The sequence below is a fragment of the Geotrypetes seraphini genome, chromosome 3, assembly GCF_902459505.1.
Source record: "Geotrypetes seraphini chromosome 3, aGeoSer1.1, whole genome shotgun sequence".
In the NCBI taxonomy this organism is placed as follows: Eukaryota; Metazoa; Chordata; class Amphibia; order Gymnophiona; family Dermophiidae; genus Geotrypetes; species Geotrypetes seraphini.
Genome location: NC_047086.1, coordinates 22,632,058 through 22,659,594, shown reverse-complemented (window position 1 = coordinate 22,659,594; position 27,537 = coordinate 22,632,058). Strand labels below are relative to the sequence as shown.

At 41.3% G+C, this 27,537-nt stretch overlaps 1 protein-coding gene across 4 annotated transcripts in view; it reads left to right on the top strand.

The window, feature by feature from the left end:
• CEP162 (centrosomal protein 162) overlaps positions 1-27,537 on the top strand; it is a 209,935-nt gene that overhangs the window by 55,922 nt on the left and 126,476 nt on the right. For all 4 annotated transcript variants that reach the window (XM_033939253.1, XM_033939254.1, XM_033939255.1 and 1 more), the window contains 3 exons: positions 13,207-13,328; positions 17,011-17,041; positions 19,569-19,685. In XM_033939253.1, coding sequence (XP_033795144.1) covers positions 13,207-13,328; positions 17,011-17,041; positions 19,569-19,685 — 270 coding nt within the window. The remainder of the gene's footprint in view (positions 1-13,206; positions 13,329-17,010; positions 17,042-19,568; positions 19,686-27,537) is intronic.

Sequence of the window (27,537 nt, the reverse complement as noted above, 5' to 3'; positions counted from 1 at the left end):
TTATGTCTGAGGGCTAGGTGATTAGTTTCTCTATCTGGACGTCGCTGCTCTCGGTCACGTTGCACAGGCGCACGTTGCTCTGAATGGCGGTGCTCCGCTAGGGATGTCGGGAGGTGGAGCTCGCCTCCCACACTGGCCCGACCAAAATCCCTGCAACAATGAGGGTAGGGTTGACTTTGGAAGGTTGGAAGGAATAGAGAGGGAATAGAAGTAGAAGGGAGGAACCGTTAAACAATGGAATTCTGGGGAAATTTAAATGATAAAATAAAAACAAAGGAGCAAAAACAGGGAATGAAAATAAAAATAATTCATAAACTGGAAAAAATTGAAATCCAAAATCCAAACATTCTGAACAGAAGTCCAGCTTTAAGTGTCTTCACTAGGCTGCCAATTTGCCAAGACAGCGACATGACAGGCAGGTCTCAAAGCAGCCGAAGGCAAGCAACCCAAGACTGGAGAAGAAGTCCATAGAGGCAGGCAACAGGCTAAGGAGGGAAGGGGGACCCAGCAGTCAGCTATCCTTGACAGAGCTGTTCCACCGGCTGCATGCCGCGTCATCTGGGCTTCTGCCACAATTGTCCTCAGTGCATCAACTGCAGACGCCAGCCGATCCTCACCAGCACACCGGATGCCCCCATAGGCCACATCCTCTGACACGAAGCATCACTCTCCTCTTGGCAGGCCCAAACGTTGATCACCTCGCAGTGACAAGAGGGGGAAGACTGAAAGGCAAGGTAGAAGGTGATCTGTCAGTTTTTCTCTAGGGAGAGAGAGGCATCAGCTCTCTCATTGGGGAGAAGCTGGGGATGTCTTTGACTCCACCGAGTGAGGCTGTGTCGACGACTATCCCAATCCTCCACCGCTGGACTCTGGCTGGTGCACTTTTTCTCAAGTGACTTGGCACCAGTGGACAGCCTTAGAATGGCCCCTCTATCTAAATCACTGCTGAACACCATTCGAATAATCATTGCTTTTCAGTTACATTTTCCATAGAGTTTAAATTCTCCATTTACAGTAGATGTAACATTTCTGGAGATGTCTCTTCAGTCTGGTAGCCCAAGGCTGTCTTTCTCGGTATAATTGACAGAAGAATCATAGCAATCATAAACAACAAAGGGGGAGAGTGTGTGTCTATGTTGTGCTCGACGCCTGATAATCAGCTTGTCAGTTCTGATTTACACTGACTCGTTGCTTTCCAATTATTTTCAGGCATTTCAAAATGAGTCATGTTTTTTCATCAGAATCTGAGCTTTCTTGCCTCTGGTGCTTTTCATTGGGTTCCTTTTTTGTTCCATTGGAATCAAATTACTTAATTCTAAATTTTCTCGGACTGCATCTGCTATTTATTCCTGTCAGCCGTTTGAACACAGTTGGCAGACAGGCTATCAGTCTGTAGTTGTTTGGGACAGTCCATTTTGCTGGATCTTTTTGTAGGAGACAGACCTTCCCAATTGTCAGCCAGTTTTCAAGCTACCCTCATTATTATTTCCTGTTTTTGTACACCATGTCAAATGCTTTTGGTGCTCTAAATATTGAGGTCGTATCATTCTCTTTTGCCACCTTGAGATCTTGCAGAATCTTTCAGTTGTTAATGCCTATCAGTGTCTTTTTCCACCGCTATTCTCTTGTATTTCTGTATTCCATATGCATGATTGTATTTTTATGCCAAGCATTCAAAAACCTTCTTTAGATTTGTTAAATCACCTGTGGTGATGGGAAAGGATGGGAGTTTGGATTTAGCTCATATCTTTTTCAGATGTATCCCAAGGCGATTTATATTTAGTTTACATATATTAAACTTTACGGAAAATGTAACTGAAAAGCAATGAATATTCAATTGACTTAAAGATACTTCGATGGATTTTGGCTTAGAGAAATGTGACACTCCAGCTATGACAAATGAAAAATGGCCGCCATAAAGGCATAGAATAAGATCACCACCAGTAAAGAGAGTGAAGGAGCCTACACGCTCTGGGTATCGTAGTAGGTATTTTCTTGTCCCCAGAGGGCTTACGATTAAGGCTCTGATGCGCAAAAGTCCCCGTTAAAATCCTGAATGCTGTTATAGTGCTGGTAAATTTTCTTAATTTCTAAACAAGTGATGCTCAAAAACCTTTGCATGCAAATGAGATTTATAGAAATTCCATTAGATCAGTCATTGGAGAAAGCGACTGATACACGTGCAGAATGAAGAATAAATGTGCGCATGCATGGGCATCAAATAGATGTGTCTTATTGTACCGCATCATAGGTGCACTTCATAGGCCAATGAACATTATATACTTGTGTCCGTGGACGCCAGTGGAGAAGGGGAGGAGCAGAGAACTACGACAAACCATGCAAATGTGAAAACGCAAGATATATATGCTTGTTTTTTTCTACACTGCTTTGGCGAGACATATGCAATCAGCAGCCCCACATTTGAACATAAGAAGTTGCCTCCGCTGAGGCAGACCAGAGGTCCATCTTGCCCAGCGGTCCGCTCCCGCGGCGGCCCATCAGGCCTATTGCCTGAACAGTGGTCCCAGACTAATTTTGTAACTTACCTCTAATCCTATCCCTAAACCTACCTCCACTCCTATCTGTACCCCTCAATCCCTTTGTCCTCCAGGTACCAGGTGCCAGTATAAGTTTTTAATGAACACGCATGAAATGTGCCTTTAACGCATGTGTATATTATATGGTGTCTGATGAATGTACCTCGTTTTATTTTTATTTTTTTAACTTTCACCTCTCATGCAGTCCTGCCGTTACGCTTTTAACAAATGCAAGTGAGACACGTCATTCACACGCGCGCCTGAGATGCACTTTTATCAAAATTCTTTTTTATTAAGAACCATAAGAACATAAGCAGTGCCTCCGCTGAGTCAGACCGGAGGTCCATCGCGCCCAGCAGTCCGCTCATGCGGTGGTCCATCAGGTCCAGGACCTGTATAATAATCCTCTATCTATACCCTTCTATCCCTTTTTCCTTCATCCCTTCTTGAACCCCAATACCATACTCTGTCCTATCACACCTTCTGGAAGCGCATTCCAGATGTCCACCACCCTTTAGGTGAAGAAGAACTTCCTAGCATTGGTTCTGAATCTGTCTCCTCTCAATTTTTCTGAATGCCCTCTCATTCTTGTAGTTTTCGAAAGTTTGAAGAATCTGTTCCTCTCCACTTTCTCCATGCCCTTCATGATCTTGTAAGTCTCTACCATGTCCCCTCTAAGTCTCCGTTTTTCTAGGGAAAAGAGCCCTAGTTTCTCCAATCTTTCAGCCTATGAAAGGTTTTTCATTCCTTTTATCAAGCGCGTTGCTCTTTTCTGAACCCTCTCGAGCATCGCCATATCCTTCTTAAGGTACGGCGACCAATATTGGACGCAGTACTCAAGATGCGGGCGCACCATCGCCCGATACAACGGCAGGATAACGTCCTTCATTCTGGTTGTAATACCTTTCTTGATAATACCTAGCATTCTGTTTGCTTTCATAGAGGCCGCTGCGCACTGTGCCGACGGCTTCATTGTTTTGTCCACAAGTACCCCTAAGTCTTTCTCTTGGCTACTTTCACCCATTACCAGCCCTCCCATCGTATAGCTGTACATCGGGTTTCTGTTTCCTACATGTAAGACTTTACATTTCTCTACATTAAACTTCATCTGCCATTTATTTGCCCACTCTCCCAGTTTGTTCAGGTCCCTTTGTAAATATTCACAATCCTCCTTAGTCCTAACCCCACTAAAAAGTTTTGTGTCATCTGCGAATTTTATAACTTCACACTTCGTACCTGTGTCTAGGTCATTAATAATATATTGAACAGTAGCGGTCCGAGTATCGACCCCTGCGGAACACCACTCGTGACCCTTCTCCAGTCCTAGTAGTGGCCCTTCACTCCTACCCTTTGCTTCCTGCCCGCCAACCAATTTTTGATCCATCTATGTACATCTCCTTCCACCCCATGGTTCTTCAGTTTCCGTAATAGGCGTTCATGAGGGTACCTTGTCGAAGGCTTTTTGGAAATCCAAGTATACGATGTCTATGGGGTCCCTTCGTCCATTTGTTTGTTAATCCCATCGAAGAAGTGCAGTAAGTTCATTAGGCACGATTTTCACTTGCAGAAGCCATGTTGGCTTGTTTTCATCAGTTTGTTCCTTTCTAGATGCTCATCGATGCTGTATTTTTTCAGCACTTCCGCCATCTTCCCCGGGACCGAAGTCAGACTTACCGGTCTGTAGTTCCCCAGGTCACCTCTCGATCCTTTTTTAAAGATGGGTGTAACATTTGCTATCTTCCAATCCTCTTGGATCACCCCTGTTTTTAGGGATAGATTACAAACCTGCTGTAGTAATTCCGCTACTTCTTCCTTTAGTTCTTTCAATACCCTAGGGTGGATTCCGTCCGGGCCTGGAGATTTGTCAGTTTTTAGTCTATCTGCTTGAGTACGAGGCTTACTTCCAAGGATGTTAATTTTTCTGCTTGAGCTCCTTTGAAGATTTTTTTAGGTTCCGGCACGTTGGATGTGTCCTCTCTTGTAAATACTGACGAAAAGAACCTGTTTAGTCTATCCGCCACTTATTTTTCCTCCTTCACCACTCCCTTCCTATCTCCTTCATCCAGCGGTCCCACGTATTCTTTTTTTGCTCTTCTATCAGCTCGGTGACATTCTTTTTGATGCTTCCTGTGCTCTTTCCAGTTTTCCTCGGTTTTGTCCTTTTTCCACATCCGCATAAACTGTACAACACTCAAGAAAATACAAACCAACAATACATGGTGCACCAATGGATCAAACACAATTTACATAGTAACATAGTAACATAGTAGATGACGGCAGATAAAGACCCGAATGGTCCATCCAGTCTGCCCAACCTGATTCAATTTAAAATTTTTTAATTTTTTCTTCTTAGCTATTTCTGGGCGAGAATCCAAAGCTTTACCCTGTACTGTGCTTGGGTTCCAACTGCCGAAATCTCTGTTAAGACTTACTCCAGCCCATCTATACCCTCCCAGCCATTGAAGCCCTCCCCACCCCATCCTCCTCCAAACGGCCATATACAGACACAAATTTAATCATATAATCCCATTTAACCCCTCAGAATTACTGCCCAGGTTCCAACTTCCCTCCCTCAAAAGATCCTAATGACTGGAGTGTCGATACCCTTAGGCACCCCAGCTGTATAGAAAAGTCCCATATGCATTCCCACTAAGAAATCAAACCTCAACCCAACCCCCTCTCCTCCTCTAATAATGGATTCATTTAGAGCACTGGTCTTTGACCTGGGGACCGCCGCGTGAGCGGACTGCTGGTCACGATGGACCACTGGTCTGACCCAGCAGCAGCAATTCTTATGTTCTTATATGTCTAGCAGGATCAGTGTATGTTTCTTAAATCCATTCAGTGTTTGGCTTTGCGCTAGATTAACTAAGCAAACCGATCGGTTTGCGACCCCTTTGTGACCAGATTTCCCTCCAGCCCGATTCACTAACCTCTCCTGCGATCTGCTTCCAATCTGTGCATGCAAATGAGAGGAAATGCATGCAAAGTAGACAGGGACGCGATTCACTAAAGAAATTTTTGAAACCGACTGGGCTGACCGATCAACCCAAGAAGCAACTGCCGGGGACCAGTCACAAACGTCTTTCTGACTCTTCAGTTCCATTGACGCCCTGCTCTCTGCTGCCCCGAATCTCTCCTTCCTGCTGCCCCGATGCTCTTCCCTGGATCTCTCCTGCCTGCTCCCGAATCTCCGCTCTGCTCTCTACCTAATCGCTGCCCTGCTTGTCCCCGGATCTCTCCTGCCTGCCACCCTGAATCTTTCCTACCCTTCCCTGCTCTGTGAGCCCGTGGTTTTAACCCGTGGGTTTAAAACAGGTTAAAACTACGGGCTCGCTGGGCTACAAAAAAGTAAAAGTTTAAAAAAAAGTTGCGGCTCAGAGGGGTCTTAGACGCATGCGCAGACCATCTACAAGCAAAGAAGATGGTCTGCGCATGCGTCAGGATCGCTTTTCTGCGATCCTCTTGGTTGATTGGGGACATGCCTCCGATCAGCCTAATTAGCATAAGGATGCTTTGTGAATAGGGAGCCCCGGACACGGACCAGCAAGGTAAGGTGGACTTAGTGAATCTAGCCCTTTGTGCTCTTGGTGAAAGAGTTTGTAGATATTTATCCCAGACCTGTAAAAATGCCTTTTGTTTTCTACCCCATAGGATTTCCATAGCATCAAGGCGTGTAATTAGTTGTGCCAGTACCCAAAGGATGGAGGCTGCTCTTGCAACCAATAGTTTAGAATGCTGTTTTTCCCCACCAAATAGGCCAGGGGTGTCAAATATCGGTCCTCGAGGGTCGCAATCCAGTCGGCTTTTCAGGATTCCCCCAATGAATATGCATTGAAAGCAGTAGTGATTGCTTCTGATTTAGATAAATTTAGTTTTAGGGCCGAGAAATCCCCATACTCCTGGAAGCTTTCCTGAGTGCTGAAGGTCTTGCATAAACACCAACGTCATCGGCAAAAGCCGCTATTTTGAAAACTTGATTACCTATGGGGATGCCTTTTATATCTGGATTAGACTGTAATTCTGTAATCAAAGGGTCCAATGTTAGCACAAAGAGGAAGAGAGACAAAGACATCTTTGCCTCGTCCCCCTCTGTTTCAGGAACCGACCTGAGAGCACACCATTGGCCCACATTCAAGCCCCCGGAGTAGCCTATAACGTCGGAATAGCTTGATAGATGAAGTTCCGAAACCCATAAGCTCTCAGGGTATGAAAGAGAAACTGTATCAAACGCCTTTTTGGCATCTAAGTTGACGAGCAGTGTGTGGGCACTCCTCCCGAGATGCACTTTTAACACACGTGTATATTATGTTTAACACTACCGGCACCTCCAGACCTTAAAGGTCAGTGTTTCATGCATCACTCGGCAATGTCTGGGCATCGCCCAGAGTGCTCATTTTAATATTAATGAGCTCGTACTACATTTGCATAGTGTTCTTGGAGGCTGCTACGAAACACGGAAAAGGCCGCGCGTAGCCATTTTGTGCATCAGAAGCTAAAAAGCTTGTAGGCTAAACTGAGTAGAACTGGTTTAACTTCAGACGTTAAAGGCACGGTAAATTTTGAGCATCGGGTCCAAAATCCTTAGGAGCAATAGTGAAATTTAAACTTGGTTTCCCTGGTTCTCAACCTGTGGCTCTAACCATTAGGCTCTTCCACTCATGATAGCAGGATTGCAGATAATGCTGTAGGAAAATTTGTATAGATTAAAAGGGATTGGGACTTGTATACCACCTTTTTGTAGTTCTATAACCACACTCAAAGTGGTTTGTATACAGGTACTTCAAGCATTTTCCCTATCTGTCCCTGTGAGCTCACAATCTGTCTAATGTACCTGGGTCAGTGGAGGATTAAGTGACTTGCCCAGGGTCGCAAGGAGCAGTGTGGGGTATGAACCCACAACTTGAGTGTGCTGGGGGGGTCACATGCTTGTCTGTGGTTATGAAAACAGAGTTGCAGGCTAGGGCTTGGAAGACTGCAAGGGTGCCCATTTGTCGGTGGTGGCTGTTAATTGTGGTATTTATATGATGTAGACCAGGGGTGCCCAACGCGTCGATCGCGATCGACCAGTAGCTCAGGAAGGCAACTCGAGTCGATCGCCGTCCTGGTCTACGGGCCGATCAGCCTTCCTCTCCAGTGTTCTCCCTAGGGTCCCCTTTTACTAAACCGCAATAGAGGTTTTTAGCGCAGGGAGCCTGAGTGTCGAGAGCAGCGCTGGGCATTCAGCGCAGCTCCCTGCGCTAAAAACTGCTATCATGGTTTAGTAAAAAGGGAGGGGGTATATTTGTCTATTTTTGTATGGTTGTTACTGAGGTGATAGTGCTTAGAGTCATCTGCTTTGACCTCTTTGAAAAACCCTGGAATAGGAATGATGATTAACATTTTCTATGCATACAGTGTGCTTTGTGGTTTTTTTTTTATTTTATTGTTGATAGATCATTTTGACTTGGTCATTTAAAAAGTAGCTCGCAAGCCCAAAAAGTGTGGGCACCCCTGATGTAGACCAAATGATTTTCAGCAACCAGGGATAAAAAAAATCTCTTTTAATAAAGCATCAGTCTTTTAAATAACACGACATTGGCCGTGTTTCCATGGAGAAAACTGTTCTTCTCGGATCAACAATATTCTGAAACACAGACAGAAAAATGATGTACCAAAGGTTATACATACAGAAGCTACAGTAATGTGCCTTACTACCTGTGTCATAAAGGAGAAAAAGACGATTGCATTGTTGCTGGCTAAATGTCTCTTTGTACAGCCGACAGCTTTAATGAACCTCCTCAGATTCTGTACTGTTATACAAGGATTCCTCTAAATGCCAAACACTGCTAACTCACTCTGAAGTTATTAGCACTTGTATGAGGTCCCCATACAGCTAACCTTTGCTTCTGTAATCTCAGTGTCATCAGCCAGACTCGGAAGTGATTGAACAGTTTCTTTTAATAAATGAAGCGAAAATAGACACTTGCAATTAGATGGATTCAATGCAGTTCAAGCCTGTCGCAAATCTTCTACTCTACCAGCACATCAGAGTTGAGCTGGGAGTGTCCACCTTGTGAAAATGACACCGTTCTCCAGACTTGGATATAAACCTAAGCTGTGTTATATTGTTAGACATAAAGGTAAGAACCTGGTGAGAGGGCAAAGTTATACACAGAAATTAAGTTGCCACACGGTGTCCAAATATGGCCACAGTTCTCCCGCACTGAAGAAGGAGGGTGGGCTTATGCTCTAGGGAGGCCGCCTAACTCTCTGGGAGAAGCAAGGCCCTCTGGGAAACCAGGTCCACAGAGCACTACCACTCGTATATCTTAACATAAAACACCAAACTTGTTCTTATTTAAGAAACAAAGTGGGGGCAGAACAACATACTTATGAACAGTTGTTGGTATAGCAGAGGAAATGGCACAAATGGGCAACGGTTTGCGGTCCTTTGGCAAACCTCCACTCTAGTTGAGCTTTCTGCGACTCTTGCTTTGAGGCTCCCCTCCCCTTCTTTCTAAAGATGAAAGTTAAAGCACTTCCCCCAGATAATTAGTTAATGGGCTCCAGTGATTTAATTATTGGTGCTAACAAGCCCTTAATTGGTATTAATTATTCTTTGAGCACTGATCTGGCTACATGATATTCAGTGGCGTAGCAAGGGTGAGAGGCGCCTGGGGTGCCTCCCCCACCCCGTCCCTCCCACCCCTCCCGCGCGCTTGTGCCTATCCCTTCCCTTCCCCCATACCTCTTTAACTTTCCTGGCATGGGCATTACCAACTTGCTGCTCATTTTGACATCGGCTCTCCCTCTGATGTCACTTCCTAAGCGTGGGACCCAGAAGTGATGTCAGAGGGAAAGCCGATGCTGGCACAAGCAACAGGTTGGAGTTGCTGCTCGCGCTGGTAAAGAGCTAGAGTTAGGGTGGGGGAGGGAGAGTGAAGGCATGCGCATGGCAAGGGGACGAATGGGAAGCAGCAGGGAGGCGGAGACGAAAACGGATACCAGCACCCCCACCAAGACACCCCCCTTACTACACCACTGATGATATTCTATAACAATGGGTTCTTAAATTGGATCACGCATAACTCAAAGGGGGGCATGGCCACAGGAGGCGCATGTATTTCCTGGATTTAATAAAAGACTTTCTTAAATTTAAAAAAGAAAATGGGGCCATGGCCACAGAAAATTTGGTAAGCACTGATAGAGGTAGTCTGGAGGTGATCTAGAGAGAGGCTACCAAAATGCATCTGCTTAAAAATCTTTCAGACTAGACATATGAAACTAAATATGGCTGCTCTTGATGAGAAAAAAAATCAAGGGTATGGTGGGAACAAAAATCAGAAAGGTATAAATCAGGCAGAAGAAGCAAATTGCTTTTCCGAGGAAGAGTGCTCTAGGAAACGGAAAGCCTACATGTATAAGGCCACATCAGTGTTTCGTCCCCAGGCAAAATTTATGGAATATTTGACTAAATGTGTAATGCAGAGGTATTGCTTTAAGAGATTAAAGAAAACAGAAAGGAGGAGAAAACCTAGGAGAGAGGTTATGTAGTACAACACAGTCATGGAGGGTAGGGATAAAGGGTTGGTAGCCTACGAGAGCTGCAGATATTTATGGATGGATGATCTTGGTATCAATGGTCTGCTTTTTGGCATTGCTGTATTCCTGCTTCCAATTGTGACATCATCTTCGGCCATAAGAGGGATGAGTTTCTTTTCAAAGGTGAGCCTAAGGTGATCATCCCCTTTAAGAGCTCTTTTAGAAGTGACTGGAACGAAGGGGTTGGAATTTGCTTTTCCCATCTTGGGTAGGGGAGTTATGAATAATTATTGGAAAGTTGAAATATGGGCTATTGCCATTATTTTGAGCTGCTTAAGATTTAGGAGGGGAATTAAGAAATGAGATGGTTTGGGAGAAATTATTAGAATTATTTATTTAAAAAAAATTCTGCCCCACTTATGCCATCATTTTTCTTTTAATCTTTTAAAATTATTTTGCATTTGATTTGGTTTTATTTTTTTGTTACATTGCTATGTATTGATGATAATTTATGTTTTATATTGATATAATGTTATTCATTTTTCATTCGCGCAACAAACTCCAAGAAAAATATATTTGCCAAAAGAACTTGCAAAGATACCAACAACAAGGCAAAAAGCGGTCCGAGGTTCAGTGAGTGATTGCAGGACACAGGAAGACACCGCAGAAGAACTAGCAGACAAAAGTAGATACAAATCAATAAGTAACATAGAGATGTTTAAAGTGAAATTAGGTACCCTCAGTGCACAAGGTCAGCAACGGGAGCAATGCTCCAATGCTTCACGCAGTCAGGTGGAGACCAATAAGCCTGCCCACCATCATCGGGTACCTAGGGTGTGCTTCAAATGAAAATAACACTACCATCACAAAAAACAGTGCACAATGAACACAGGTGAATTCAGTCACGGCAATCACTCAGGGAACCCCCCTAGCCAACTCCCAGAAAAATCAAAAGCAAACAACTTAGCTTCAATTAAACTTCATCCAGCATCCAAGGGAGCGAGGACAAGGCAGATGGAATTCCACAGCACCAGGTTCGACCAAGCCTGGTTTCGGGAACATGTCCCTTCCTCAGGAACCCATGATTCAAGAAGTAATAAATGGCAGACCTCTAGGCGAGCTGGTGGGAGAGCGGAGCATTTTTTATTGTCAATTATTGCATGTTTGTTCATTTTATATTCTCGTAGCATGCATTGACTACAGAATGTTCCTTTGTAAGACATGACCTAAATTGAGAACGAAATGAAATAAAAGATAGTAAACCCCATAAAACAAGCCCACACTTTTTGGGCTTGCGAGCTACTTTTAAAATGACCAAGTCAAAATGATCTACCAACAATAAAATTTTAAAAAAACACAACGCACACTGTACGCATAGAAAATGTTAATTATCATTCCTATTCCAGGGTTTTTCAAAGAGGTCAAAGCAGATGACTCTATGCACTATCACCTCAGTAACAACCATACAAAAATAGACAAATATATCCCCCTCCCTTTTTACTAAACCACCATAGCAGTTTTTAGAGCGCAGGGAGCTGCGCTGAATGCCCAGCACTGTTCTCGACGCTCATAGGCTCCCTGCGCTAAAAAACTCTATTGCAGTTTAGTAAAAGGGGACCTTAGTGTAAAATATAGACAGCAGATATAAATTCAGACACATTTTGATCACTAAATTTAAAATAAAATCATTTTTCCTACCTTGTCTGGTGATTTCATGAGTCTCTGGTTGTACTTTCTTCTTCTGACTGTGCATCCAATCTTTCTTCCCTTCTTTTAGCCTGTATGCTTCCTCTCCTCCAGACCTCGTTTCCTCCCCCAACTTTTCCTTCCTCTCTCCCTGCCCTTTCTTTCTCTCTGCCTCCCTTTCTTTTTTTTCTGTTTCTCTTCTTTCCTTCTGTCTCCCTGCCTGCCCTTTTTCTTTCTTTCTCCCTGCCCTCCCCCAAGCCACTGCCACTGCCATCGGAGATCAGGACCCAAACCGCCACCAATAACAGGCCCGAAAGCCGACGCCGCCCCAAGCTCTCCCTGCTTCGGCCGACCAGCAATCCTCTCCCCGACGTCAATTCTGCCGTCGGGGAGAGGAAGGCTGATTGGCCCAAGATCGCGATCGACCTATTGGGGGAAATGCTGTCGGGTCCTGCCTTCGCGGAAACAGAAAGTAGGCAGGACCCGGCAGCAAGAAGAGCAAATGCTTCACTAACCTGTCTCCCGCCTTAGCCCATAGCGAACGCTTGCTTCAGGGCTCTCAACATGTGCGGAGGGAAGAGAAGGGAAGCCGGCACGCACACGTTAGAGCCACGGAGCATAAGTTCGCTACGGGCTGAAATCTCCAAGCCGTTTTTTTTTTTAATGTTCAGCAGCGGCGGCAGCAGCAGATGACAGCTGGGCGGACCGCCCAGCTAAAAGGCCCTAGAGAGAACACTGGAGAGGAAGGCTGATCGGCCCGGTAGATCAGGACGGCAGCACGAGTCTATCACGGAGCCCGGGATGGGTTCCGCGATCGACTCGCGTTGCCTTCCTGAGCTACTGGTCGATCGCGATCGACGTGTTGGGCACCCCTGCCATAAAAGAAGGCAACCTGTTGCTGAGTCAGGGGTTAGGGGGAGGAAGAGAACAGACTCTCTCTTTCCCATACCCTTCCTTCCTTCCTTCCTTCCAAAGCGGCCATAAAGGGAATGTAAAAACCAGGACAAGAGAGTTGGGGTTTGTTGGGTTTTTTTGCTATTGAGGAAGGAGAGTCATGAGCCATGAAATAGATGGATAGAGAAAGGCTGCACCTGAAAATGTACTTACAACAAATTCCTAATGTAGGGGTCCATTTACTAAGGCGCATTAACTGATCTAGCGCGCGCTAAATGCTAACGCACCTTACCCCCCTCTTTTACTAAGGTGCGCTAACTGATTAGCATGCGCTGTAATCGAATTAGCACGCGCTAATCGCTAGTGCGTTCATAGACTAGCACGCACGCGTTAGCACTTAGCGCACGCTAATTCGATTAGCGCACCTTAGTAAAAGAAGGCATTAGTAAAAGAGGGGGCTAATTTTCATAGTTGTCAAAATGGATCACAACCCGCAAACAGTCTTTAGGTTTTCCTCTCCCGTCTCTCTTTCACAGTTTAAATCCGTCCCCTGTTTTGTTTCTAGGAAATTACAGCGAAGACTTTGAGGATGAGGTAGAAGCTAATGCTCCTCTTTCTGATGAAAAAGAAGAAAATCAAGAGGAACAAAGGATAAAAACTGAGGATGATTTAAATACTGAAAAGCAGGTACAACATTTCAAAACTAGACATTGTTTTTAGATGTTTTTTTTCTTCCTATTTGGAGACATTGTTTTTAAATGGTTTTTTTTTCTTCCTATTTGGAGACGGCCAACAATAACCCACTTGCAGTACAGAAAGCTTTTCGGGAGCTGGGGGAGGGGTTAAAACCTTTTGTAAAGACCTGTAGTTTTTTCAGAAGTACTACCTACTTTTGGAAAGGGAGAGGAAAGAGTACAAAACTTCAAAAAGATGCTAGGCTGTATAGAGAGAGGCATAACCAGCAGAAGAAAGGAGATATTGATGTCCCTGTACAAGTCATTGGTGAGGCTCCTTGGAATTTTGTGTTCAATTTTGGAGACCGTATCGGGCAACGGATATAAGAAAACTTGAAGCAGTCCAGAGGAATAGACTCCTTTGTCCTAAAGTGGTTCTCTAACTTCCTTTGCGCTCGCTCCTACACTGTCAACGCAAACGGCTCCAAATTTGCTTCGTGGACACCTTCCTGTGGTGTCCCAAAGGGTTCTCCCCTATCTCCTATTCTCTTCAATATGTATATGACCTCCCTGAAGCTCCTCAAACTATCCCCCCTTGAAACACTATACACATATGCAGACGATATCCTTATCCTCCTCGAAACAGATCAGAACCATACAAACCTCCAAGAGAACATCACTTCATGCCTGGTCCCTCTCTGTACAGATGAAATTAAATGAATCAAAAACAAAATTACTCTGGCTCGGCCCAAAATTAGTTCACCTGCCCGCCCTCTTCACACTACCCACAGGCCCTGCTCTGCACCTTGATTTCTCAAGCAAGGTCCTTGGCATCACTATCGACTCCTCCCTTTCCCTCAACGATCACCTGAATTTCCTGGCAAAATCATGTTTTTTCAGCCTCCATATGCTGAGGAGAGTTAGATCCTACTTTCACCAAAAACATTTCACCGTCCTTGTACAATCCATTATCCTATCCAAACTCGATTACTGTAATGCCATTTATTTATGCCTAACAAAAAAAAGTCTTCGCAGACTCCAGCTTATCCAGAACACTGCAGCCAAACTGATTTTTGCTAAACGCAAATATGACCACGTCTCCCCTCTACTTACCAATCTTCACTGGCTCCCAGTACTTTCCAGAATTCATTTCAAATGCTCCTGCCTGGCTTTCAAGATCATTCACGGCATCCTTCCGCCCCTAATCCCTCTATCCTTCCTCGCCCCGACACCAACTACCACCAGATCAGCCCAAAGACATAAACTATCCTTCCCCTCTCTACACGGCATCCTCCATGCAGGAAAACTGGGAAGATCCCTCCTCTCCAAAATCACGGGCCTTTGGAACGATCTCACTTTCCCGCTACGGAACCTGGGCTCCCTCCAACTATTCCGAAAACAACTGAAAACCTGGCTTTTCTCTAACATATAACATCTCTTCCTCTGTTTCATCCCCTCTTTATATATCCCTTGTAAATCTTTCCCCTCTCTCTTCCTATATTTTTAGCTTTGTAAACTGTGTCGAGCTCCACTCCCGTGGAGATGATGCGGTATATAAACTTAAGGTTTAGTTTAGTTTAGTTTAGTTTGTGGCAAAGAAGATATTGGAAGACCTAAATATGTATACTTTAGAGCAGTAGTTCTCAACCCTGTCCTGGGGACCCCCCAGCCAGTCGGGTTTTCAAGAAATCCCTAATGAATATGCATGAGAGACATTTGCATACCTGTCACTTCCATTATATGCAAATCTCTCTCATGCATATTCATTAGGGATATCTTGAAAACCCGACTGGCTGGGGGGTCCCCGGGACAGGGTTGAAAACCACTGCTTTAGAGGAAAGGAGGGATAGGGCAGATATGATACAGACATTTAAATACTTGAAAGATATTAATATAGAACCAAATCTTTTCCAGAGAAGGGAAAATGGTAAAACTAGAGGGCATCATTTTAGGTTACAGGGAGGAAGACTTAGGAGCAATGGTAGGAAATTCTTCTTCACGAAGAGGGTGGTTGTTTTCTGGAATGGCCTCCCGAGGGAGGTGGTGGAGATGAAAACGGGGACAGAATTCGAAAGAGCGTAGAAACACAGAAGATCTCTAATCAGAAAATGAAAGGTATAAATTGAAGAACTAAGGCCGGTACAATTTGATTTTCGGCTCCTTTTTCTAAGGTGTGCTATCGTTTTTAGCGCACACAGGAAATTACCATGCGCTACCCTGAACAGAACACTTGCCTTCCAAGCAGGTCATCTAAATGATTGGCTGAGCAATATTATCTCGCGCTCCTCATCCTACCTAAACTTCAGAAAAGTATTAAAAACTAACCTATTTAACCGATTTGTAACCTAAGACCTCTTACCCGACCCCTGTTCCCCCAAATCTCTTTTATCTTTCCTCTGCTTCTTACTCTCCCTTCTTCTGACCCTTTATATCGCTTCTATTCCCTGCTTACATATATTAATTGTATCTGTACTCGCTGATTGTACTCGTTTGCTGATTATCCAGCCCTTCTTTGTTGTAAACCGCCTCAAACTACTACGGCTTTGGCAGTAGCCCTCCGTTTTTTATTTCTTTTGTAATCCGCCTTGAACCGCAAGGTAATGGCAGAATAGAAATCTCTAATGTAATGTAATGTAATTATTATTATTAAGGTCTATGGGGGGGGGGCAATGTAGCGTGCTCTATTCCTCGCGTTAAAACCCTAACGAGGCCTAGTAAAAGGAGCCCTTAATCATGAATTTAAATGGCCAAAGCTGTCATTTGCTGTGTTGCTATGTATGTTACTATGATTGTATCTATAGTGTCTGTATAAAATCACTTATAATAAGAGCATGTGTTTTGCTATTTAAGCTGTCAACGGATAAGAACTGCGTTCTAAAGTTTGTACTAAATACATTTTACTTCAATTCCTAAATATATATAAAACACAAAGAAAAGAAATCATAAAGCACAGTATGATAAATTTACAAAACTCAAATAATACAATATAGGGGTCCTTTTACGAAGCCGCATTAGCGGTTTATGCGCATAATAACGCGCGCTAATTTGCCGGCCGCGCTAGCCGCTACCTCATGAGCAGGTAGTTTTTCGGCTAGCGCAGGGATTAGCGCGCGCTAAAAGGTCGCGTGCGTTAAAAGCCGCTAACGCTTCGTAAAAGGAGCCCATAGTAAAATGCAGTTCATAAGTGCGCGTGCAATTTGTCAAAAATCAATTTAAAAAATACAACAAAAGGGGGCACTAACGAGAAATGAGCAAGATGCATGGAGACTGCTGTTTTAAGTGTGTGGGTTTAATCCTTGAATTGTATGAGGCTTTCCGATTCAAGCTCCGTCTCTGGCAGTATTTAAATGAAAATTGCTTTTAACTCCTAATTCCTCCTCACTTGTGAAGTATCCATGTCTGTTACTTCATTCCCCTGTTTTTCTGTTTTAATTACTGTAGATTGTAAGCTCTATTGAGTAGGGATTATCTCTTCAGTGCTATAGAAATGATGAGTAGTAGCAGTAGTTAATTGGCGTTCTTTTCTCTTCTATTTTGTTTCAGTTTTTTGAACCATTGTGGTCTGTTGTACAGGAACACAATAAAGACAAACACATAAGCAGAGTGAAGAATATTTTCTTTTTTTAATTATTTTATGAATTAGCTAACCTGACAAGTGACTAAAATATATATTTGTTCCTTTTCCATTTCTTTAGGAAAATGAGAAGCCTGGGATGCTTGCTAAAGGTAAGAACTTTTTTTTAAAAACTAACCCCCTCTTTTACAAAGGTGCGCTAAGCATTTTTAGCGCACGCTAAATCTACACGCGCGTTAACTCTAACATAGACTAGCATGCATGCATTAGCATTTAGCGCGCGCTAAAATATTTAGCCCACCTTTGTAAAAGGAGCCCTACAAAATAATTTACAACATTTGAAGTATGTGCATTTTGTTACGTGCATATGCAAATAACAAGAGATGAGCGGAAAAAGAGTCTAGTAATTTGAGAACGCAAAGGTAAAGATTTCCTGTGAGGTAATTCCAGAGGGCCTAATCAAAGACTAATTTAGTCATATGGCGCTAGACACCCAAAGTTAGCAGTGAGAAAATGCCCATTCTCAAAAAAATACGTCTAGAATAATTTTTTTTCGAAACTCATTATCTGCACGTCCCAAACGCCAAGAACAAGACCATTTGGATGTGGGAGGGGCCGATCTTGTAATGGGCTGGCCATCCAGACATGAAAACAGAGTGGTGGGACATCTTACAGGGCACGGCTGTGAACTTCACAAAAAGGGTATTACATAAACATCTCACCAGAACTCCCTTATAGGATATGGTGAGCCCCCCAAAACACACTATACCCACCTGTCTACAAGGCAGTACAGGTGGGTTTGGTTTTTTTTTAGTGGGCTCACATTTTCCATCATGAATGTAGTGATTAGAGTGGCTTACGGGCCTGGGTCCTCTTCTCTTCGGTTCACTAGCCCACCTCCAAGGCTACTTAAGACAGGTGTACAGGTGTACGCAGCTCTTCTAGGCTTTCCTAGAGCAGACACTAATGTTCTGGAGACAAGTTTATTCTGATATTTGTGGTAGTGTGAGAGGGTCAGTGATCACTGGGGGAGTGTGTGGGGGTCTTTACATTGTCTCTGCAGTGGTTATCTGGTCACTGGATACTTTTTTGGCACTTATACCTGCTTTTACATCGTCTAACTCACAACTTATAAGTTTCACCCAGGAAGTTTTGTGAAACATTCAGTTATCCCTGCAGGATGACTAAGTCTAGGTGAGTTGTTTGAGCTTCATTCCAGGAATGAAGTTTGGACTTAATGTAGAAGGGGAATGGAGGATTTTCATTTTTATATGGTCAGGGTCTGGTAAGTGGGGCTCTAGGACACTGCTTCTCTACGCAAGTTAACTGCTATTGCACCTCCTTAGAAGAGTCAAAATAAATTCAATGCACCTTTGTATATAACATGGTAATAAATAACAAGCGCACGAAGAATTGACTTTTTTTTTGTTTTATTAACTAGTCTTTAAGCCCGTTACATTAACGGGTGCTAGAATAGATGTCTGTGTCTGTCTTTCTTTCTTTCTCTCTCCTTGACCGCTTTCTGTCTGTCTGTCTGTCTTTCTTTTTTTTGTCTCTCTTTCTCTCTCCTTGGCCGCTGTCTGTCTTTCTTTCTGTCTCTTTCCTCGGCTGTCCACCACCACCCCTTGCCTGCTCTCCCTGTCCAGCAGCAGCCCTTCTCCCTTCCTTTTACCTCCCCCCTATCCAGCAGCACCCCTTCATTGCTCCCCCCTGTCCAGCAGCAGCTCTTCTCCCTTCGTTTTACCTCCCCCCTGTCCAGAAGCAGCCCTTCTCCCTTCGTTTTACCTCCCCCTGTCCCTGTATTTCTCTGTTGCGCCATGCCTGCCTGTCTCTCTATGGCCCACTTCTGTTTCCCCCCTTCCCAGAGCAAAGCATGATTGCTATCTGCCCCCTAGCACACCCCTCCCCCCCAAAGAAGTCCCCTTTCCCTTTCCCCCTGCACTTCTTACCAGCATGGGACACCTCGCAGTGCCCGCACGACAAACTCCTGCCGTTGCTGAGACAAACCACCGCAAGCCTCCCCAAGTCCGTGCACGCGCCGCAAGCCTCCCCAAGCCCGCGCACGCACCGCAAATGGAATTCAGCCAAGGATGCACACAGCACGGCAGCAGGGATCACGGCCTCTTGCCGTGCGCATGCGCACTTAGGGTTTTATTATAAAGGATTTATGTTCGGCCTAAAAACTAGGTACATTACAATAAAGCCTCCATAAAAATGATATTTAATACAGCCATTTTAGGATTACTAATTCAATGTAAGTGGCGCTAGTGGATCTGCAGTCCTCTTTAATGTAATGTAATGTAATGTAATTTATTTCTTATATACCGCTAATCTGTTAGGTTCTAAGTTGAGAAAATAAAGAATGCAGTTTGAAATTTATTTCTTCCTGTTGATAGGATGAACTTCCTAACTAGTACGGGAAATGTTAAAGTAAGTCAGAGTTTCCATCCCCTCAATGAAATTGCTGGGTTAAGATATTGATTTAATTTTAAAAGGATATATAGGAGCCTGAACTTTATATATTTCCCAGATGACTGTAATGCTTATAACATTTTTAAAATGTATGATGTAAGGCCTGTCTGTTTACATTCTTCCAGTCTAGAGGTTTTATATTGACTCTTGTGTGGCTCAGAGTATTGCTGTGTAATACTTAAGGTGTTTTTCTTTCATTGATTTTAGTTTTGCTGTTGGAATCATTAGAATCAACAAATGAGACCCAAAAGCTTTTGGTAAAGCAGGGAGATACAGCCACAGAGTGTGAGATACAACAAGGGACCAGTGAAATGACAGGGACAGGTGAGATGGCTTTTAGACCAATTAAAGCAATAAATATGTAAGTAAATGTACATTCAAATTTGTTTTATTTCTGAGTAAATATTGTTGTTGTTTTTCCCCTCTGTTTCTGCTTTTTTTTCTCAATTCTTTATTTTCAAACTTACAGTAAGTGTTACAATAAATACAACATTTTATACTTCAATATCACACTTACTATATCATTAATATCCATTTCAGAATTAGTTCCCCCTCCCTCTTAAACAATCATAATGCCCAACATATAAAATTTATATAATAAACTTCAGTACATTAGATTTAAATTCATTATCCTAACAGATTTCCACCCTCCATCCTCCCGGATGTGCTTGTTTATAGGGGAAAATAGTACTTAGACACTACAATACTTTGCTAATGGCTCCCAAGTCTCTTGAAATTTCTTAAAATTCCCTTTCTGGATGGCTAATATTCGTTCCATTTTATACATATGACACAATGAATTCCATCAAAAGCTTTAATTAAGCCTAGTCCAATTCTTCCAATTGCTCGTAATTTGTTGTATGGCGACTCCTGTCATTTTTAATAAAAGCCTGTTGTTCTTAGATGATATTTGGGTTTTTGCTCTCATTGACATACCAAATAATATAGTATCATAGGTCAATGCCACCGGGTTTTCTAATAAACAATTAATTTGGCCCCAAATTGATTTCCAAAAAAGCATAATAAATGGACAATAGAACAATAAATGATCTAAAGTCCCTGCTTTGAGATGACAATGCCAACATTTATTTGACTTAGAGCTATCTAACTTTTGTAATCTAACAGGGGTCCATAGTGCTCTATGTAACAGAAAAAAACAAGTTTGTCTCATAGATGCTGACATTGTACATCTGAACCTCCAAGTCCATATTTGTGGCCATTGAGATGCAGAAATTTGATGCTTAATCTCAATGCTCCAAATATCCCTAAGACCAGTTTTAGGCTTCTTATTTACAAATCCAGCTAACAATTTATACCACTGTGCGGCCTGGTGTCCCATGAAGTCTATCTGAAAGCATAGGAATTCCAACCTATATTGATTATTTATTTAAATTTTTCCATTCAGGAACCCCTCCTGAATGGCTTGCTTCAGTTGCAACCATCTAAAACTCTGTGACTTATTAAGACCAAATTTATGTTGCAACTGTGAAAATTCAAGCAACTTACCATTAGATATTATATCATCTAAAATACGTATTCCTGCTATCATCCAATGCTTATAGATGACCTTAAATCCGCCAATTTGAATCTTGGAGTTTAGCCATATAGTTTGATTTGTTGATTTGTGAATTGGAATAGATATTAAATTATTAACATATCTTAAAGTTTTCCACATTTCTACTAGAATTCTGTTTTCTTTATATAATCTAGGCATTTTGATACTGAGAACATGGCATAGTCACAGAGGAAGCATGAGTCGCCATTCCAACCAGAGCCAATCTGGGATATTTTCAATGGGCTCAGGGAGGACCCAATACATACCTTGGCACAAAATATAGGCTTGATGATACCTATAAAAATTGGGAAAATTTACCCCTCCCTCTGTAATTGGTTTTTGTAAAGATACTAAAGCAACTCTAGGAGTTTTACCCAGCCAAATAAATTTTGTAAGAATGCTATTTAATTTTTTATAAAAGGACCCTTGGAAAACAACTGATAACATACCCATTTGATAACAAACCACAGGCAATATCATCATTTTAATAGTCTGAACTCTCCCCCACCAAGAAAGATGTAAAGGATTCCATTGCTCACACATTTCTGTTACCTTCTGTAATAACAATTTTTCATTCACTTTCATCTAATGTGTTTTTTATCCAAATGCCTAAATATTTTATTCCATCCTCTTTCCATAGAAAAGAGAATTTTTCAAATAATCCTTTTGTGCAATGTACATTAATAGGAAGAACTTCTGATTTACTCCAATTTATTTTGTATCCAGAAAATTTTCCAAATTTCTCTATTACATCGAGTAAGCAAGGAATGGTTGTTTCAGGGTTCCTCAAATGAAGCAATATATCGTCTGCATAAACAGAGACCTTATATTCCCGATCTGAATAAGGAATACCCTGTATCTCCTTCACCTGCTGAATAGCTAATAACAAGGGTTCTAATACAATATCAAAAAGCAAAGGAGACAAGGGTCAACCCTCCACAAACTAAAACTTTCAGAAAGATTATTATTAATATGCAATCTAGCAAAAGGGGAACCATACAAGGATTGAATCATTTGTATAAAACCTGAATCTATTCCAAACCAATCTATAGCTTGATACATGAAGGTCCATTCCACCCGATCAAAAGTTTTTTCTGTATCTAAAGATACAGAGAAGGCTGGATCATTCATGGTTTTTGTTAAATTTAACATATGAAAAGCCAGTCTAGTGTTTTTAGAAGAATGTCTCTGAGCAACAAATCCTGTTTGGTGCATACCAATAATAAAAGGGAGAGCCTTAGCCAAGCGCAAGGCCAATGTCTTAGCTAGAAGTTTACCATCTACATTGATTAAAGAAATAGGCCTGTAATTTGAAACCAATGTGGGATCTTTATTTGGTTTCGGCAAGACTATAGTAACAGATTCTGCAATAGTACCTGTATTACAACCATTAGTTAGTTGGATCTGATATAAATTTAATAAATGAACTAAAAGGGTATTTTGAAATGTTCTATAAAACTCTACCATAAAACCATCTCCACCTGGAGCGGATCCAGCTCTAAGGGACTTCAACGCTGATTGTAACTCTTTTAATGATATAGGCGCCTCTAAACTTCTTTTTATATGATCAGGAATTTTTGGACCATTAATTAAATTTAAAAACTCTAAACCATCTTTTTCTTTATCTAAATAAGGCTTGGAAGAATACAAAACTTTATAAAAATTTAAGAATTGCTTTAAAATAGGCCCAATTTGAGAATGGGTATCACCTTTTTCATCTTTTATTGCAATAATTTTTGATTTTCTTTTCTTTGCCTTAAGATATTTTGCTAATAATCTTCCCATCTTATTTGAGTTTCCATAATACGTGGTTGTTACAAATTGTGAAGAAATCTCATTATATTTACATTTTAATTTTAAAAGAGCCTGTAGAGTAGTTTGTTCCCATTTTTCAACCAATTTTGACTCTAAGACCTTAATTTCCTGTTCAAAATTAGAAAATTGTTTTTTAAGCTGTTTCCTAACATATGCTGAATATGAAATAATTTGACCTCTCATAGTGGCCATAAAAGCATCCCATAAAGTCACCACTGATATTTCTTTTGAATCATTAATTTGAAAAAATTAATTCATTTTTAACTGAAATTTCTCAAGAAAATTTGAATCCTCTAACAATGCATTATTGAATCTCCATAATGATTTGCCATTATCTTGTTCAGCAAGATTAAATTCAAATCCACACCCCTCCATGATCAGACAAAATAATTGGATCTATAGAGGCTTGTGTTACTTGCTGACTTAATTGACTTGAAACAAAAATATAGTCTATTCTTGAAAAGGATTTGTGAACCTGAGAACAAAAAGAAAATTCCCGCTCATTAAAATGAAGTTTCCGCCATATATCATTTAAATCACAAGATTGTATAAAATTATCTAGTCCTAATGATTTCATAGTTTTACTAGGTTTTTTATCCATCAAAGGATCCACAACAGCGTTAAAATCCCCTGCCACCACTAAATTAGAAGTGGCCAGTGGTAGCATTAACTGTTGCAGAGTTTTAAAAAATTTACTTTGCTTCGAATTTAGGGCATATACATTAAAAAGCGCCAAGACAGTATTTTCCAGCCTCATTTCTACATGTACCATCTTCCTAAAGGATCTGAATCCACCATTTTAAAAATAGCTGAACATTTTTTATTTACCAGTATGACAACCCTTGCTTTTTCCCTATCGCCGGGGCAAAATAACAATGCTTTACCCAACCATTTTCTAGTTTCTTAGCTTCTATGGCTATCAAATGTGTCTCTTGAATATAGTATATATCTGCATTTTGTTGTTTCAGAAAGGTAAGTATTTTCTTTTTCTTTATTAATAATAATAGTTTATATACCGCAGGACCGTGAAGTTCTATTGGATGGTTGAGGCCATTAACATTTAATGAAAAAATTTTCAACTCCATTTTAATATTGTAGTAAAAAGGGAGTGTAAGTGATACCACAAACCAACAAATACTTCGATTAAATCATATTTCCCCTGCATCACCATATCCTCCAACCAATCAGTAAATTTATTTTCCCCTTGCACATCCAAACCCCTATTTAATAAACCCCCCTCCCTCCCCCTCCCCCACATAAATTGACTGCCAGGAACACACATAGGATTAACAATCTCAAAACCCCCTCCCCCAGGCAACTTTTATCGCATCCTTCCCCTATCCAGACTTAAAATTAATAGACTTATAAATTAATTTATTACAATAACATACTCCCTCATTAGCTATCCATATGACAATGAAATCTCTAGTTTTAAGAAGTTTTTCTAAAAAACCTTGTCCATTCCTCTTCCTATTAAATCTTTCTTAATAACCATCAAAAATCATTATATCTATATCTATATAAATAAAATAAATCAATAAATAAGGTCATAGAGCATTAATTTCCCCAATAATTTCCTATTTTCCCAATACTATACCCAACCATACCAATATACCACCCTAATTTTTAGCCCAACATCGCAATAAATTAAAATTTAATATTCCAAGACCTAAAACAATTTCCAGTAAATAGAATTCTCTATATAACAGTACTGTCCATATGAACTTTTATATACAGATTAATGAATTTATGATCTAAATCCTCCATTTAAAATTTTCCTTAGAAAATCTGAAATTAATCACCAATAAGTAACAATTTATATATTTCTTATTTAAAATTCATAACTTTACCCTTTTCCCTCCCTATATTAATAGCAAGTATATCCAATATAAGTTAATCCTTATGCATATGCCTAGAATTAAAACCCCGCATAAATTTTGTTATTAGCAATATATTCACAATTAATCTTTACCCTTTAACTAGTTTCAATATATATACGTCTATATCCAGTATGACAGTCAACTCATAACAACCCATAATCCATTCATATTTAATCTTTCTTTTATATAATGACAATCCAGAATGAAGAAACATTGTCTCTCTTCTTAACACCAACCCAACTTTCTAAAAATTATTACTCAAATGCAGAATTTTTGAAAGTCAAACAGAGTCAATGACAAGATCAGCAGATAAAACCATCCAATGTAGAATTAAGCCGGTGATATAAAAAGAAACAAGATGATGCCTCCAAAAGAAGTATAATACAATAGTGTGCTCTTTATATCATCTTCATATTAAACTTTGCAGGCATGCTTCTTTACTAACAAAATATGTTAGTGATTTTGGGATGACAGGTGCCAAGAATCTGTTAAAAGCTGAAATCTTGTAAAAAGTGACAACTATCCTTTGTATTTTCTTTTTCCATTAAATCTGCCACAATTATTCATATTCATTTTACCCTTGGAATTGGAAAGGGTATTCTCAATGCTGAACCTGTGTGCAGTTTCTATCAACTCAGTCAGCTAAAGCACCTTAAAATAGCTTCTCTTCTACTGTAGACTGCAGTAAAACGGGGAAGTATCATATGGTACATCTGCATATTTCAACTAACAAAATTAAAAGGCTGTGTCAAGATACAACATTCATCCTTAAATGCTACTTCTTTTTGAACTCCTCTTGAGTCAGCAGGGTTTGATTTCCCTGCTAGTCCCATTTCATCATCAGGTCCACTCCCTTGTAGCTTATGACATAGCTCTGAGAAGCAGTATTATTATTTTTGTGTTGCATCCAAAAATCAACATTTGTATTTGACACAGATCCAGTTGTATAGGCCTGACTATTCATGTGCACCAGTCTCATTTCTTGACTATCAAAAATTCTTTCATTGTGATTATTTAGAATTCCCATACTCCTTTCCCCCTTCTTATAAGATATTCAAAATCCATCTTCTACTTCCAATAACATGTCCAGAAAACAATAGATATCACTCTATCCAGATTATTAAATCCAATTCCTTTAAAAAGACATTGGTTCATTGTTTGACAAGAAATCTTTTAACTTTTCTGGATCTTCAAAATATAAGGTCTTATTTCCACTTGTCATTCTCATTTTTGCAGGATAGTATAATCCATAGGTAAGCCCTTTTTCTTTCATTTGAGGTCTTAACATGAGGAACTATTTTCATGTGTTCGCCATATTTTTTGCGAAATCTGGCACGAACAATAACTTGGAGCCCTTATAATTTAAGTTTCTATCAGCTTTGGCCAAATTTAATATCTCTAATGCCTGCTGGAAGCGTAAGAGTTTGAAAATTAAAGGCCTTGGTCTCACTTGATCTGCTGACTGTTTAGATGGAATCCTGTGTGCTCGTTCTATTTCTAGGGGATGTTTCAAATTTAACTGTAGTAGTTTTGGTAAAAGGTTTTCCAAAAATTGAATAACATTTCCCCCTTCCAAATCTTCAGCTAATCCAATAATTTTCACATTCTTTCTCTTTCCTCTGTTTTTGTAGTCTTCAAGTTGTTTCTGCATTTCTTTAATAGTTTGACTGTCAGCTTTACATTGGTTTGCGTTAAGTTCCATTTGATCCATTTTATTTTCCAATAGGGACATTCTTTGATTAGCGACTTCCATCTGTCTATTTATATCAACACTTCTTCCTTTACTTCATTAATTTTATTTGCGTTGTCTTAGAGCATTTTTTTAATGCTCCGCATTTCTTCCATTACATCATTCTTGTTCAGTACGTCCATTACTTCCTCAGGAAGAGATGTTTAAGACAGCGTCATCTGATCATGTTTGACACGCTTCGCCGTCCCTGCTACTGCAAAAGCCGCATCTATCTTCGCTTTTCACATACTTGCCATGTTCCCGAAGCTATTACAACCACTTCAGGAAAGAAAAAATGCCTCAAGACACTTTCAAAGTTTTGATTGTTGCCTGGGTTAGAGGAGCGCCACGATTACTCCTCCATCTTGTGCGCCGCCAAGCCACACCCCCTTTTGGTGTGTTTTTTGAAAATGTCTTCCAAATAGTCATGATAAATATTGCTGGCCTACATTTCAAATAGACGCGGCCACTGAGCTGATCGCAGCAAGGAAATCTCCCTGCTGCGATCAGCAGAGTGGCCATGGCAGGAAACCCCTCCTGCTGTGAAGTCGGCCGGTAGGAGGGATGCCCACTCCCTCCTGCCACCACCCCAAACCCCCCGTGAATGTCCACGGCAGGAGGAATGACCACCCTCTCCTGCTGCCACCTCCAAACCCCCTGAAAAATCCCCCAGCAAGAGGGACACCCACTCCCTCCTGCTGCCACCCCTCCAGAACTCCCCCCATCATGTCAACACCCCCCTCCAAAGCCACCCACTTGTAGACTCCCTGGCACTCCCCCCTAACTGATAGACCCTCCTGATACCCCTCACACACACCCCCTTCATACCTTTTAAGGTGGAAGTCTGGCACTCCAAAATGGCAGGCCTTCTCCTTCCAGGAGCATTCTGGGATGCACTGGGGAGGAGCCTAAAGCTCTGATTGGCCCAAATGCCTAAGGCACCTCCCCTCCTGGGTAGCAGGTGTTATGTAAGTGTAAGGGTAATGGGATTTGATCTACTGTCTTTCTGTAGTAAAATCAAGGCAGTTTACAAGTTACTCCTTTGATAGAAATAGCAGAAGTTCTCATAGTGCACTTTTGAGAAGTCCATCAGTAACAATTGTATCATGCCCTCAAACTGCAGAGTTCTAAACAGCTGATAGATTGCCATAGCCTGTGATAAATACCTGGAAATCCCTCGGTAAATGACTTTGAACA